We start from the raw sequence: 16,609 nt of genomic DNA on the forward strand, positions 1-16,609 counted from the left end.
TAAATCTCCCTTAAACAAAATCATGAGGTTAGTAATAAAGAACTTCATACTAACCATTTTAAATTAGATGAAAATCTTTATTCTCAAAAGCACTACCCAAGGGTATCGCATTATTCAAGATTCTCAATTAAAAGGGAAACAAGATTTAAAACCAAAGCACAGTATGTGCTGGTTCTACCTGGGAACAAAGCTGTTGTTAATATAATGGTGACTTACGCACATACTAACAGTCTTGTGTGAGGACTGTTCTCAGAAACTCAGAAAAATTGGAACACTCACTCACTCCCATATAGTAGTTCAAGAACAGTTCTGTTTACAGCTACAGGGTACTAAAAAGTGTGGTTTGTAAGAAAAACAATAAAGACATTTTAAGAACATTGCGAGATTGAGGGTTTTTACTACCATTTATCACCAAATGTAACATAAATAGAAATACAAGTCAAAACAAATTTACAGTAGATTTTAAAAAGATGATTTTTATTAAGCACAAACAGCTTTTAATACATTGTCAATACAAATAGGAAAACATCTGTTTAATGAATTTGATATCAAAGATTTAATGGATAGGTTGCATAATGGCACAATAAAAATGATCATTTTTTTTTTTAAAGTATTTCAAATTAAAATTACAGGGTCACCACTGTCTACACTGCAGGTACTTTGCCCACAGTCTAAAATTACTACATCACCTGGGAACAGGGGAAGCAAAGAACTACAATTTCATAAGGTGGAACTCCTAATGCTTTCATTAGCACCATTCAAAGCTTGCATCAGCTGTTTAACTAAGAAGCAGCTGACAGGTCAGGTAAAGCTTTACAGCAAATTTCAGTGCAAAGTTTACAGCTCCTTTTCATAAGATACTTGGAATCTGTGGTTTCATAGCATGTTAAATAATTATGGCTTGATAGATGTACAGTGTTAAAGATGCTGAGAACATTTACTTTGAAAAAAAGATAAGACTTTTGTAACGGCTGTGAAATGCATTTTAATATATTATGTCAGTAATATGCAAACAGCATGCTGTATTACAAACTGAAGCCCTATTATGAATTGATAGACAGGGTCAGTCTATTAGCTCTCTGGAGCAGTGGCTTCTGGTTGTCTCAGTTGTTGCTTTTTCAGGCTAACTAGCTTCATCTTTTCTCTAATGTGTTCTGCTGCAGAAGCCATATCACTTGGGCTCCCAAAGTACTGCTCAGAACTAAAAAAAAAAAAAAAACACACACATACAGAAAAGTAATCAGTGAAAAGTAGGACAGCGCATGAATATACATGTGAACAACAAACTATAGAAAATATGAAGCAGCTTAGTAAAATAGGCACTTTTCCTCTCAAGGTTTAAAAGCCATCTTTAAAAAGCTATAGAGACACAACAGCAATGAAATTTTTCACATCTTTCACAACTGTTCTAGAAGCTTGCCTAAAGACTTCCCAATACTATTTGCATCTTTGTGCTCTGGCTGCCTCAAAGCCAATCTGGCAGTTTGAGTACCTTGACAATAAAGGAAGTCTGTCTATACATGAATTCTGACTGAGGTTGTACAATTGCTTCATTATTGAAGGATTCTCTGTATGTGAAGCCAGCCACATACCACCAAGTTATGTCATCTTTCTCCCAAACCAAAGACAAATGTCTGTTAAGGTTGATCTAGCCCTCTCAAATATAACAAAGTAACAGCTAAAGTATTAGGGAAACCACAAACCAACTGGTCGGCAAAAGGAGGATTTGAACAGAATAAATGTTTCAAAAGCAGCAAAACGGGTATCAAACCTTGCTACAATGCACAAAGGTAAACAGACTTGGGAAGTGGTGGTAGGACAAAAGACTTGAGATGGAGCTGAGGGATGGGGGTAGTCGAACAGAAAAGTAGTAGTTTTGCAGGAGGAGACTAGTTTGACTTGAGGACCTCCAGAAAGAAAACAGTGTATGTAATCACAAGTAAGTACAGATGTTTTTCCTGTTGCAGATCAGAAGCCATGAGCAGGACAGCAAGGGGACTGGGACTTCCCAAAAGATACCGACCAAACCCCAAGAGTGGTGACAAGGCTGATGAAGACAAGAAGTATGCCTGTTGGCATTTTATGATGTTTCCCTACGTTTTCTTAAACTACTTCTACCAATGAGCAAACTGTTTGCAAATTGTTAAATATTTGAAAAACTAGAATGCCCAGGGAGGATCGGCAGAGGAATCTGGGAGTTAGAACAGCTAAAATTCTACTTCTGAGAAGGAGAGGCAGAATTCAGATGAAGAAATTGCAGACAGGCCAAAAATAGCATTCAGGATTCAGTCAGGCAGCCTAAAACACAGGCACGTATACCTAGAGCTATTGTGCTTTGTGCTTGTACTGAGCATTGTGTTAGGACTCAAAACTCAGCAGTGAAAGCAAGTGTCTTCTTTTATGCGGAGCTTTCCTAGGTTCTAATAAGTACCAAGGCAAGTTCTGCAAAACACTATCGATTGATTTTGTTTTAATATTCTATTAAAGTAAATAATCTTAAGGATAAAGAACAGTTACTATTTTTACTGTCACTATACATGCAAAATCTACTATAAAATGTTCTATATTTAAATAAACATAACACACTTAGTTCTTTTCTCATAGCCTAAAACACTCCAGCTATTTCCAAATACACTAGTGTTTTAGCTCTCTTGCGCTCTGAATGGGCAGCTTTCGTTTAAATGCCACCTCTGATTAACAGCATTTCGAGTTCCTTATCCATCCTTATCCTTAGAGGTCTACCACTTACAGGGAAAAGGTACAAAAGGTACAAGCTAGGAGCTCCAAGTTATACAGCTAGACAATATCAACTACATGTAATGTACTGTATATTCCAATTAAGTTTCATGCGATGTATTCAATCTCCCTGCTGATGCTCTTGATATTGACATATCTTACATTTTTGAAAAAACAAATCACAAAAGCTTCACCAGAGAGAAAAATCTATTGAGGTAGCAATAAAACACTCAGGACATCTACAATGCCACTGGAAAACCACAAAGCTGAGCATTGATAAAGTGGTCTTCTACATCCATAATAAATTCTTTTTTTTTTTTTTTAAATCACATGAGGAGTTGGTTGCTACATCTCAGATTTTAATTGAAAGATACATTCAGAAAAGTATAGTTTACAGTTATACTATCCCTTTAAAAATGAAACATAACAGAATTACTGCCTATTCTTAAAGAGAATGATGTTTTATTTTAAAATAGTTAGAAGTAAACCCATTAAGAACACTAATAGCACTGTAATAGAAATGCAACTTTGTGGAACATTACAGATAGGCCCCATTTATCAGAAAAATACAATTTTAACATAGAAAAGGTTCTCTGTTCCCTGGCATGGCATATACGGTCTCATTCAAAAAAAAAAAAAAAAAAAAAAAAAAAACACTAATCTGCAGTTATGCAAACACAGGGTAGAACCGTTTTTCAAGAGCAGAAAAGAAGACTTCTTCAATGAAAATATTTATCTAGTGTGTTGCAAGGTTCATAAGCAAGACAAAACTATCCAGCACATCAGGTATGCACTGACTCAAAGACAGAGTATGTGTCTCTGATAAACAGAAAAGCAACTGAGATATAAACAAGCTTGCATTAAAATATCACTGTTTAGATTCAATTTGTTTATGTTTAAAAATATGTGCATGTTTCTATTTCAAAAAACACTAGAAACTGAAAATGGAATTCAATTTTAGGAAATATTCACGATGTCATTCTAAAAGTTATTTTAAATCTAGAATTAAAAACAGTAGCAGTAAGCAGCACCTTGAAGAGTGATGAGCAACAGAAACCAACTTCTTTAATGAGCTGAAAGAGTAATCCACAGCATACAAGAAAGTCAGAGCTAAGTAAGAGATTGCTCACAGAGGACAATACTGAAGGTCAAAATTGCCGAGCCCTTTGCTCATCAAGACAGCATCTTACTGTTACTTCAGTAAGTTGCAACTTACTGAACAGCTGACATGGTAACTGTTAGTACTTGTCTTAGGTAAAGATTGTCAAGGGCCATTTGGGAAACACATTAACTAGCAATGGCAGTCAGTCTTTCTGTTATTTATACTCCTTTGATTTCTGTTTTTCAACATTCTTAGCAGAAGCGAAGAACCAGACTTTATAGCAACAGAAGCCAGGCAAGCACCTCTTTAAACTTTCAGCAGAAGACCAGTCAATCAGCATACTAAATACCTCACTACTATTTCAGTCACTAATCTGTCTTCTTGGGTGATTCTCATAACCAAATGAAACTGCTGCATGAAGAACATAGTATTTTGGAAATAAGATGACAGAAATTTCATTTTCATGACCAGGAATTTTTCAGACAGATCAACTTCAGATTACCCTTAGGGCCTGCTAACTCAAAATAATTTTGTATAAGGATACTATTTCACAGAGTTTTGACCTCCAATTCAAAGTATTGATTTCAGATCTTAGACACTATGGTCTGGTCCTACACATCTGGTTAAAAGAAATCAACTGTGAGATCAAGCATCCCACTGGACGAATGTATTTTACTGTATATGGAGAATAGAGTATTATCATGACTAAGATTCCAGACTCAGATTACCTTTTGTAGTCTGAAACAGTGACCACTTTTAAATTAGTATGAATAGCATATGAGGGACGTGCTGTTTTATAAGTTGAATAAATCATTAAAATTTACCCTAAATATATAGGCTCAAAAGTTAAGACAGGTATATGTTGGAATTTATTAATCATACAGTAACATGACTCAAACCTGATATAGGTTTTTAGGGAGAAGCGATTGGGATCAGATCATTGTCCTGTTATCTTCACATATTTTACTGTTGTAAAGATTGCATAAATCTAATAATGAGACTGAAAAAGATTAGAAAGAGTTGAAAAAGCAAGCACATTGTCTTTACAAGTTTGAAACTAGACGTGTCTGCTTTCTACGAAAAGGTAGGAAGGAATCTCTAACAAGAATTAGTGCACTACCTTCCTTAATTTCAGCAATAAGCATTCAGAATTCTTATGCATAGGAGACTACTATGAAACTTTACCCAAAACATATTCAGAAGGTATTACAATAACATTTTGCATACCCATCAGGATAAACTACAGGCACCGTTAATCTGTCCAACAGTGATTTTCCAACGGCTTCAATTTCATCAAATTGTTCTATTTCATTAATAGCTTCAGGCTGCTCTGGACATTCTTGCAAAATCTGTAAAACAGTAAGGAAACACAGACCGAAGTAGACAAAGGATAGCACCTAGTTTTGAAGTGCAATTAAGTGGCAGATTGAAAGCTCTTTCAGCATTTTCAGCACTTTTTTTTATATGAGATCAATCTCGAACAATCAAAACTGATAAGTTTCCATAACAAGATCGGTTCAGCTACTTTGAGAAGATCCTTCAGGGCAGCCACTATTCCGGTTGGCACATTTTGTATTACTGCTAAGTGGGTAGAAGAAGAAAAGAATGAGGTCTTGCTAGGAGATATTCCAAAAATAAATATATAATGCATGGAAAAGTAACTTGTATCATTAAACATGCAAGACAGTAATACGAAATAGAAAAACCATGAATGATAAATGGCCCCTTTCAAGTTATTTTGAAACTAAAAACCATACCCAGCTCAGTAAGTTAGGATTAAAACATCCGAACATATTCTGTGTTGGAGTGTGACCCAATACTAGTGCTAAATTTCTTATTTTCTTCCAAATGCACTATTTTTCCCTTTTTCCTGCTTTTTTCACTACCCTCCGCCCCCCATGAAGCATGCATATAAAGATCACAAGTTTCTTCAGTCTCACTAATTAACATGCCAAAATAGCACCAGTAGAATTAGACTTTTGTACAAGACAGTAGTTTTTTCAAGCATCCATTTACTTATTTCTAATTTATGATTGTCTATAAATATAGCAATTAACTACTGCAATAATGAAAGAATGTTTGTAATATGGACTGAGACAATCAAGACTTATTAATCACTGAATTATAATTTAATATGAAGTAAAACTATTTTCAGCTCTGCGACAGCACAGATATATTTCTGCTTTTATGAATCTCCAGCAACTTCTAACTCCCTGGAATTCAAAGCATCCTCCACTAATACAAACAAAAAAAAATGAATGAAGACAAGAAGCATATTAATAAATTTTTCATCCATGTTTTTCTTCGATGACAGTTTAAATTTTTATCTTTACTGTGTCCAAGGTTGGCTTTTTTAAAAAAAGTAGTAACTGTGTCAATATTGGAGAAACATCCTAAATTGTTTTTCTAAAGTGTATCACTTACAAAAACAGAGGAAAAACATCTACTGTATCAAAAGGCCAAATCCCTCACAAACTATATTCAAGGATGCTTTCTGGAATTCAGGCTTTTGAAAACTCTCAAGTAAGGTGTTGCTGAACAGCAGGTTTTCCTCACAACATTGTTGCTGACTGCTCACACTCCTTTGTGGCTTCTAGCAACATCCAGTTGGGTGCAGTAGGCAAGCTCTTAGTTACAGGAATTTGAAAACCACACTAAGTTAAGGGAGTGCTTGAAGGGAAGTATGTTCATCATCCCCCACAGCTGAATTCTAAGTGCAAAATAAAAGATGCAGCAACTCGGCATGCAAGAAAGTTAAATTGATGAGTTTCACAAACCTACGCAATTTGTCAGCAGAAGACTACACCGAAAACAAAGCTTTTAAGTAATATTGTACCTTGCAAAAAACCTCAAATCAAGAAATTTTCCTTGCTTTTAGGAATTACAGTCTAAACAAATACACAAAAAGTGCTTTAGGATCAACATTACATACAGTTCATCTTCATATTAAGAGTTTTAAAAAAAATTCTTCCCAGTTCCAACCCAATGCCACCTGTTCAAAGTTGTTCTCCTTTGTTATACAGGCCCTATACCAACATATTGTATGCAAATAATAATTATGCACTGAAAAAAAAATAATTCTTATAATTAACAATTCTTAAAATCAGCAAGAATTCTAAGTTTTTAAATTCCTATTCTTTCTACTTTTCAATAGTTAGAAAGGAAAACAAAAATTAGTCTAAAATATGTACTGACAATTTATTTTTCTTACATTTTATTGCTTGCTTAAATTTTCATATTTTCACTCTTAAAAACAACACCCACCTTTTCAGCACTTGAATGAAATACAACAGCTGTTTCTAGCCTATGTACTCTTTCTTCAGAAGTTAATGTAAACTGCTTCCACACTCTGTTCAGTCTTGGAAGTGTGTCCCCCGAGGACCTTGAAGTACATCGCAGGGACTGGCACAGCACAACTGTAGCCTGCAGTAACTGTCTCCCATAATCATAAGTACTCTAAAAGGGTAGGGGAGCAAAGAAAGCAGGTAAGAACTTCTACATTCAAATTAAGAGTTAATTATGATCTTAAAATGATAGCAGACAGGTTTAGCAAACCTCCTCAACTTAGATTTACAGAGTACATTGAACTAATTTGGTCTACTAGAAAAACATTGCTGAAGTGCGAATAAAATTGCGTTTACCAAATGCAATTGCTGTAACTGGTATTACACTCTTCAAAGAACCCCTACTGTCCAGCATGCACACTGGCAAAGGAAGAGACCTTCTTCAAAACAGCAAGTAGCTGCTTGGATCTTACAAGGGATGCTTCATATCTACTGCTAAGATGACTGTCTCACCAACTTCACTGTCATCGTATTTCTGGTCACCCAGTATTCAGGGCACAGTTATGACAGCAAGCTCTCCTCCTGCCACAGTCAATTCTAGTTCAAACATGCCTCACTGCTTTAATGAATTTCAGTATACTCTTGTACAACAGGATTCTTCAGTTGGCTGCTACAGTCAAGAGGTAGAGCTGGAGATAGAACACAAGTGACATCTAGTACCAAGGGCTCCTTGCATGAGCAGAACAAATATACACCTATAGTTAACTCCATCGGGACACTCAAATGAAAAGCAGGCTCCGTTTCATAATATATAGCAGAAGACAGATTGAAATCAAGCATCTCACTCATATTTCATTATGTTGGTTGCAATCCTTCAAACATCATTACACAGACTGTCTGAAATATCTATCTTTAAAAAACAGTGTCAAATTCACACTCTTGGTTTGTATTGTCTATGTGAAGCAGACCAAACTAAAGGTGGCAGAACTGCAGTGTCACTGCTGGTGATGGAACTTCAAAAATCTCATTTAATCACCAATTCCAGCAATCACAATTTCTTTATTCAAGCATTGAGGAAAACCATGAAGACTACTAGTAACAGCAGTTCAATAATCATATACACACAAACACACACACACACACACAGGGCACCAACCCTATTTAGAAGATTTTCTGAAACTGCACAAAACTCAATTTCTAGAAAAAAAAATCATTTCACCTGTGCAACATCAACAAATTTTCGATGTTTCTCCAGTAAAACTTTAGTTTCTTGAGTATCATCTCCCAAGCGGATGTGTGTCTTGAGTAGAGCATCCAACAGTTCACTTAACCATTCTACTGCCTTAAAACAAAGAGAAATAAATTATACGAATGGAACAGTTTTATACCAAATTAAGAAATTCATCCAGAGGGATGAACTAACTACAGTACTGGCATACACTTTTTATTTGGAAAAAATAGCTATCCATTAAACGGATTGATCATGCATGAAATCACCAAATACACTATTTTCAGTCAATTGCCTTATCCTTTATTTCCACTGTACAAATTCACTTAAATAAAATTACATTTTAAAGTGACAAAAGTAATGCTGTCAATCTCCATGAATTTAGTCAGTGAACTACAAAGAACAGAATCAAGTTCTGTAGCCAGTCCCATACCTGAGAAGCATCTTCTTCACATTTAAATAACTGCACCATCTGAAGCATCTTCAGTCGACGCACATCTACCATATCCTCACACCTTGAACAGTAGCACAGAAAGATTTACCAACACATGAATAGCAGACCAAATAGACTCTGAATCTGACAGTGACAATATAACAAATCACATGTTTTCAGTGAGCAACACTAAGGTGCTAATGTTCATGAAAAGGTCATTAAATTATTCCTGTACTGCCCAGCTTGGCTAAAATAGGTAATAGCTTGCATAATATTGAAAAGAAAGCATGCAATAAATGCAACCAAGTGCTACAAACCACAAAAGTTACGATCCTTAAAACTCAAACATGGCTACATTATAGATGAGAATACAAGCAGACTATGTAGCCATGCAGGTGCACTGCAGGTTCCTCGCCTTGCTGCTCTGGTAAGATTTGCAGGCTATACAGAACTTTGCACAGCTAAGACAGGCTGCTGCTTCTACTAAACACTCTAGGTTAAAGCTAGCTCAAACGTGGCATGATTCTGACTTGTACCATCAAACTTGTACTTCTTCAATAAGCTTTCTTGGTGAATAAAAACAAAAACTGTTTAAAATCACAGCATACATCTTTCCCTCTTTCTTCTTAGCTAACTAGATAAAAAATTGCAACAAGTGAACCCTCATATGCAAGAATCAAAGTCTCACAGGACTACTTTTGATGATTTCCTTTGCTATAACCTATCAGATTTTCTGAAACTGTACAAAACCCCCTTCTAGAAAAAGTAATTTAATCTGTGCAACATATTGTCAGTGCTTCTAATCTAATTCACACAAAAACAAATTCTAATTCTTCTGTTGTGAATTAAGATCATTCTGTAATTCGTTTTCTACTTGGAAAAAAGTATTGAAAGTTCTTTTCTTTATACAGTGAGAGCTAAACTTTAACACATTTATCAGAAAGACCTTTCACTTAAAATTTCAGAGCCTAAGTAGGCAACAAGATTCAGACTCCTGTCCAGTGCAACAAATCGAGTTAATATCAACAGGAGTTAGTGCTATAAGTGTATGGTGAAAGCAGTATGCACACATCTTCTCAAAGATGGCCAATTCATGCAAACACTTCCCAAGAGCAGTCTACTAGATTGATGAGTTTTCTTAAAGGTCTTACAGTGCTGTGATGTTTACAGGTAGAAAACAAGAAATGCAGGAAAACAGCTTTTTGGACTCCAAAGACAATCAAGACAGCAAAATATCCCTAAGAATAACTGCTAATATAACTCTACATGCAGGCATATACCTAAATAAATGAGAAACATTCAACAGAATTTGAAAAAAAAAATGAAATGTCACGAAAGTTATTACTATTGAATGTTCTGGAAAGACAGTAGGCCTTAGGTATTTTTCAGTAGGCAAAGAAAATCTTACAGTATTTTCAAAATACAAGTAATAAAAGTGTTTTGTCTGCTTGTACCTTAAACCAATTCTGTTTTCAGCCTAAATAAAGGGCTTATAGTCATACTGATTCCTTTGGAAAAATCCAGACAGCAGAAACCAAAATATATCTTACTTTCATTCCTTTCTCTCCTTTTGATGGAAATAGCCCACTACTAAAACCCGTTCTTAGGCATGTATTTAAATCAGAAACCTCTGATTCTGTGGTAAGACGTACTACATGGTTAGCTGATAAGCTTTTTTTTAAATCTAGAATAAACTAAGCAAATTAGTTCTTACAACCCTAGTGAAATTCTAACATTCCAATATCTTTTCACCATCTGAAGGATACTACAATGATAGTACTAAAGAAACACACGGATTTTGTTCGGTTCTGATGAGGTGAACTTCATTGGCTTCATCAACTATCTTCTGAACGTTACACAAAAGATCTAATTCAAAAACCAAATACAAAAGCAAGCAGAAAGTTCAAATAGTCGATACAACCAGAAGCAGCTCCATGCCATCTAGGGCAACTAGGTAAGATTAAGGATGCTGACAATTATGGCAGATTCTAAACGTGTCAAAGTAAGAGATGGTGAGAAAAAGGCGAGCAACTTAGAATAGTTCCTGTCGTTTTAGAACCCTGTCAAGTTAAATGAATTCATGAGGTTTGAAGAACCTTGCTGGAGAAAACAGATGGTCACAGAGGACGACTGGGGTAAAGAAGGTGTTCTACAACATTTTATTTAAGGTGTAGGTCATTTAGATGGATGTTTTCTGTATCTGCTTCCTCCCTCACATGTGAATGCACAGAACTTTTGCTTCTCAGCCAAAGGACTCACAAATTCCCCAGTATAACAGTAAGAATTACAAGCAGAGAACATAACTGTCTTCATAGAGAAGAGATAGCATTCAAAGATGTGGTTAAGCACATACACATAGCAGATGCATAAGAAAATATCCAAATAGGGTAAGTATATAGTAGTATTTCCACAGTAACATAAGTTTGCTTGCTTCAAGTAATTTGCAGTTGAGAGACTTTAAAACAGAAGTTGCAATTGCATTCAATGACTTTTGATAGATATTTCCCTCTATAAGTTTGTCCAAATATTTTCTGAAACTAATTAAACTTGTCATCAACAAACCTGGGGCAAGAAGTTCTGCAGCCTAACGACATGCTGTTGAAGCAGTACCAGCTCTAGCTTTCAGGGTTCCTTATGCTGGTTTCATTTGATGCCCTCAGCTTATATACTGCAAGAGGCAATGAGAGGTCTACCTCTATCTTTTCCACAGCTCACTTAATCTTAGAGACTGTATTGCACTTTTTTTTTAAACCTCCCTTTCAGACCAAAGAATCCTATTTAATCATTCATCATCTTAAAGCTGTTTCATAATCTGATGATCCTTGTTTGAACATTTTATTGACTTTTTTGATCCTCTAATTGACTGCTTACAATTCTACACCGCTTCTGAGAAGATGAATCAGAATTTGTAAAACATGTAAAACACAAGCGCATTATAAATGTATGCAATGTAACAATGATCTTCTTTGTTTTTTTATTCCTTCCCTGATAATCCTTAGCTTTCTATTTGCTTCTCAAACTATGACTATTAAAAGTTTTTTTTTTTTTTTTTTTTTTTTTTTTTTTTTTTTTTTTACAATGTTTCATCTCTGAGATGTGACAACAGCCATGCTGTTGCCCAGACAGTGACATATGGTCCTTCTGTAACAGTTTGCACTTGATCCTCTGAACATCAGCATCAATGGGGTAAATAGGATTTGGAGCATACTTGAAACAGGACCTTCTTTAAGTGCTATCATAAAGTACATGGTTTCTTAGACTATGCTGGATCAGAAACAATTTTTTGAGTGACAGAATTAATTCCTAAAATGAGCAGCTTAATGCTCATTAAACCTTGTTGTTTCCTAACCACATCTTTGTCTGTCTGGCCATTGCCCCCAAACTTCAAGAACCTTCTACGGAGAGTAATTTATTTTCTCAGAGGTTCCAGTAGTTATGACAAGCAATATCATTTGATTCTTTTCCACTGTGGAAAGACAGTACTATTCCTATCCCAGTACTACTATATCTTTAAGAAAAAGGAGTCAATGAAAGGCTTAGAAGAAGAGAACTGTGACAAAAGTCAGTCCTTTTCTTCTCACAAATCCAAATTTCCCCAGTGTTTTACCCTAGTTCAACTTAATACCCCCAAATTTTCTTTTTCCAAGACTCACAAAAAAACATTCTGAAAGCTCAATTCTGTCCCTCTGTTTTGCTGATCAGTGAGACAACATATGAAGTAAGACCAGCTCTTCTTTCCTCTCATCTTTAAGGGTGGAGAAAACACTCTCAGACAAAGGCTAGAGGCTGTGAAAGAGTGGATCCAAGTTGGTGCACAATTACTACAAAGTTTTAGTCATTATCACTACATTCTCGGTATGCTTTCCATCTCAACCTGCTAACATCTACATCTGCAAGATGCCTCTCCCATAACTCTCTATAGAACACACTTCTTCCACATTTACAAGTACAAAAAAGCACTCAAATACTCCATTCAGCAATGAAAAGCAGAAAGGGCTTGAATTTAAGAACATGCTTTAACAGACCAGGGTTTGGGGGGTGAGAGGGGGGTGCAAGGAGGAAGAAAAGCTTCAGTTCCATTTAACTATGCAACTATCCTACAAATATTGTAAATTAGAACTGTACTATATTCCTTAGCTGAAGATAAAACTCTCTTTTTTAAAATTTATTTTAAAGTGACCCATGAGGAAAGTTTTAATGGAAAATCCTAACAATTAGAGATGTTATTACCTTTGTTTTCTAAGTTGCATATCTTCCATCACTCCTTGGATGTGGTCCACATTTTCCTTGTTTTCAATGGTCACATCTTTTCCATAGGCCCATGATGCCTGATTAGATATCTGATCAAGAAGACTTTGACCTTTCTCACGCAAGCCTTGCAAGCCTAAGTCTAAAGCAAAAGGAAAAAAAAAGACAGAGGTATTCTTTGATAAACTTGCTTCCCCTCCCCAAGGAGAGATATGAAATACTAAAGAATCTATGAGATAAAAGGGTAGAGAGAGGAAAAGGACATTACTATCTCTGTTTTTCTCTGCTCCTTCCCTTTAATTTTTGCTTAACTTTGAGGGAGCATTTGTCCATATTAACAAAAAGCTAAGGACACAGGCTTTACTGTTTTGTGATCCAGCAGATAAAGGATGGAAGAAATGAAAGCTGACAGTCCGTGTTAACTTTTCAGCATATAAATACCTTATGTTTTTCACCCACACAGTTACTCGATACTTAAAATTTTTATCACGGTTAGGCAGCTGTAGCCTAAACGTTCCTTCATGGCAGAATTAAGTATTTTATAATACATCTGATATGGCTGACACATTTTTCTACACCAATATGCCAACCCTTTGAACCTGCTCCTGCATTTATTATCTGGCAGGTCTATTATTTGTTCTCCTGAAGAAATATCTAGTTTATGTAGTATTATATTGCAAGTATAACTACTTCAACCTCGTATGTTTTTATTTCACAGCCTCTTCTCCTATAGGACACACTTGACAATATAACAACCCTAAGCATTTCTTTCAATAAAACACACATCCAAAACTACCGCAAAATATTCAATACAAGCATTCTAAAACTGAATAGATTATCTTATTCATCAAGGGGTCACTGCTGGGGAGAAAAAGATTATTTAAGCATTGTATTTCCAAGGATGATTAATGAAAAAAAATAAACCTTTTTTTGTTTTTTCCTTAAACAAATGCAAAACATAGTAACAATATGCAACAATAATGTAACAATATTACATGTCAAACCTTTAAAAGACATTTCAAGAACATTTCCCCAGATAAGTATAAGCAAGTCAGAAACAGTTAGGTGGGGCATTACTTTGCCAAGAATCACAAGAGGTAGGCATCATTTTTCCCACTATCCTTTTTTAGTAAGGAGGAAAAAACCCAACCTTCTTTTTCTTTCCTTTAAAGCATTTATTAGAACATGCATACCTAAAATGTAGAAATATTTTACTTACCAACACTTTTCAACTTCTCTTCCAGTAGTTTTAAAGTTTGTTGAATTGAAGCCCCATCTGCTGGTGCTACATCTACACACAACATTCCTAGTAAGCCATCCAATTGTTGAGACAACTAAAATGAAAAACAGCACATATAATTTGGATTTTTATTTATTTTCTTTAAATTGCCATCATTCTTTAATTAGTTCACATTAATTGCTCTAAGAATTTAAATGTCAAATAGGCTATCCTGGTTTTATCTACTTCTTTATACACAAAGAGTATTAAGATTGTTCCCCTATCCTACACCAAATCACAATGTTAATTAAATATTGATATTTACAAAGAATATTTGAGCTTTAGAGGCCTGGCTTTGCATTCTTCTGTCTGAACATTTGGGAATCTCTCATTTTCAAGTTTCTGTTTACATCTAGAACAACTGGAAACTCAAGATGAAACAAAGAGCCCATCTGCTTATATGATTCCAAGTTAAGTGCAAAAGTTCCTGAAGGGGGGAACTAACAATCCCAAATTCTTTAGGTAAGTACAAGAACACACACCAGTATTAAAAAAAAAAAAAAAAAAAAAATCTATGAAGAGGATATCATCTTTTGGTACAGTCAATGCTTAAGCCTCTAAAAAAGAGGAATCTAAAAACACATTTTTTTCTAGTAAACTTTTCTGTTCAAATACTATTGAAATGTAAGAAAATGTAATGTAATGTAAATACATTACAACATATCTCCCACTTACAAAAGAAAAAAATCCAGCCTCACAAAGTTTCAATCACAGCAAAAGATAGCCTTCTATGTTTTCCCAGTAACACTATATATTTTTTTCCAGATGAATCTTTTCCAGCATATTGAATACTTTTAACACTAAGGCAATAATACATCAACAGGTGAGCTTGGAAAAAGTTAAAAAGAAAAAGCTTACATCTTGGGCAACACTATGAAACTCAAGTGCTGCTTGTAACAGATTCTGTCTGAATTCCAGCTGGCTGGCCTGCCGGTAACACACATCGCTCAGCTGCTGCTGCAGCGCTTTCAGTTCTACAAGGTCCTCCTCATCCCCCGCATTTAGAAGGGCTGCAATCTGCTGATTAAGCTCAACATAAACAGCAAACCACTCCTAAAAACACAAGAAAATTAAGTTTTAAGAAAAATAAAATTATGTTTGATAGTATTTTAAAATGGCACACATCTAACTGCAGGCTAATAGACTAGAAAAAGGAACCTATTACAGCTTACACTGTAATTATGAAATCCCACACAAGAGGAAGGAACTTTCTTGATTTCAGAATGCTTAGAACATTTCAGGTAACACACTGGTATATTAGAAAACCGTGCAGAAAGATAGGAAGATCACAGACCACAAACACAGCACAGCTACCAGCACAAACTCCCACTGAAACTATTCTATTGAACCAAGAGAATAATTCCATCATTTAAAAAAGAGAAAAAATTAATATTTACATGTCAACAGTGCTCTACTAAGACAAAAGACAAGACCTTTTGCCAAATCACAAGCATTTATTAAAAAAAATGCTATTCATAAGACTGTTCAGTGTCCTCAGTAAGGCAAATGAAACTAGCAGTAAATTTCTTAAATGTTTGGAAAAAAGCACTACTGTCAAAGTGAAAGTAACACCTATGAGGTGAATAAAACGGGGCATCCATACATGGAAACTTATTGACCCTTGTTTCTTACTTACAGAAAGCTTTATACTACTCATTTCAGAATACGGAGATTCCATTTTCAAGAATCTTGATTACTCAACACAGACATTGGAGTTTAATAATGTCATGGTGATATATTTGGAAAAGTTAACAGTATGAATATTTAATAGTTTTAGAAGATAAAAAAGCTATTTGATACTTCAAGATCAAATTCACACCTTGCATGACTTCTAAGTCTGTGAAGCAAAACATGTCTGCTCAACAGCTTTCATTTTGGCCTATGTTCAACTGACCTTCAAATGCCCTATGCATTTCTAATGCAACTGAACAGCACCATCTATTGGCCTTAAATATCTGATTTAACTAATACTTGTCACTCTAATTAAAATGTTTGCAATTTTTTTAATTATACCTTAAGCTTTTGCATTGTATTTAATATACAAATCACACAAAATGTAGGGCATAAATATGCATATTCTGAAATTTTTTCTGTTTATCCAAAGCCTTTTCTACCGTCTGCTCACAGAAGACATTGAGTATGAAAAGATGAGGAGATGGGGAAAAAATCATGAAAAAATTTAGATTAGCAATCAGCCAAAAATTTAAGAGCACAATAAATCTCTCATCTACACCAACCAGGGCACGTAAAGAGGGGGAAAAAAAAACAGAAAAGAAAGAAAGAAAGTGCATTGTCAAAT

The 16,609-nt window shown here is 35.1% G+C and overlaps 1 protein-coding gene across 4 annotated transcripts in view; it reads right to left on the minus strand.

Moving 5' to 3' along the window:
• Positions 1-449: 449 nt before the first annotated feature.
• SESTD1 (SEC14 and spectrin domain containing 1) overlaps positions 450-16,609 on the minus strand; it is a 51,459-nt gene continuing 35,299 nt past the window's right edge. For all 4 annotated transcript variants that reach the window (XM_062578591.1, XM_062578594.1, XM_062578593.1 and 1 more), the window contains 8 exons: positions 15,169-15,363; positions 14,251-14,365; positions 13,014-13,173; positions 8,784-8,865; positions 8,342-8,464; positions 7,103-7,294; positions 5,066-5,187; positions 450-1,201 (listed from right to left, as the gene is read on the minus strand). In XM_062578591.1, coding sequence (XP_062434575.1) covers positions 1,072-1,201; positions 5,066-5,187; positions 7,103-7,294; positions 8,342-8,464; positions 8,784-8,865; positions 13,014-13,173; positions 14,251-14,365; positions 15,169-15,363 — 1,119 coding nt within the window. In that variant the 3' untranslated portion in view covers positions 450-1,071. The remainder of the gene's footprint in view (positions 1,202-5,065; positions 5,188-7,102; positions 7,295-8,341; positions 8,465-8,783; positions 8,866-13,013; positions 13,174-14,250; positions 14,366-15,168; positions 15,364-16,609) is intronic.

Source organism: Rhea pennata, chromosome 6 (assembly GCF_028389875.1).
Source record: "Rhea pennata isolate bPtePen1 chromosome 6, bPtePen1.pri, whole genome shotgun sequence".
Lineage (NCBI taxonomy): Eukaryota > Metazoa > Chordata > Aves > Rheiformes > Rheidae > Rhea > Rhea pennata.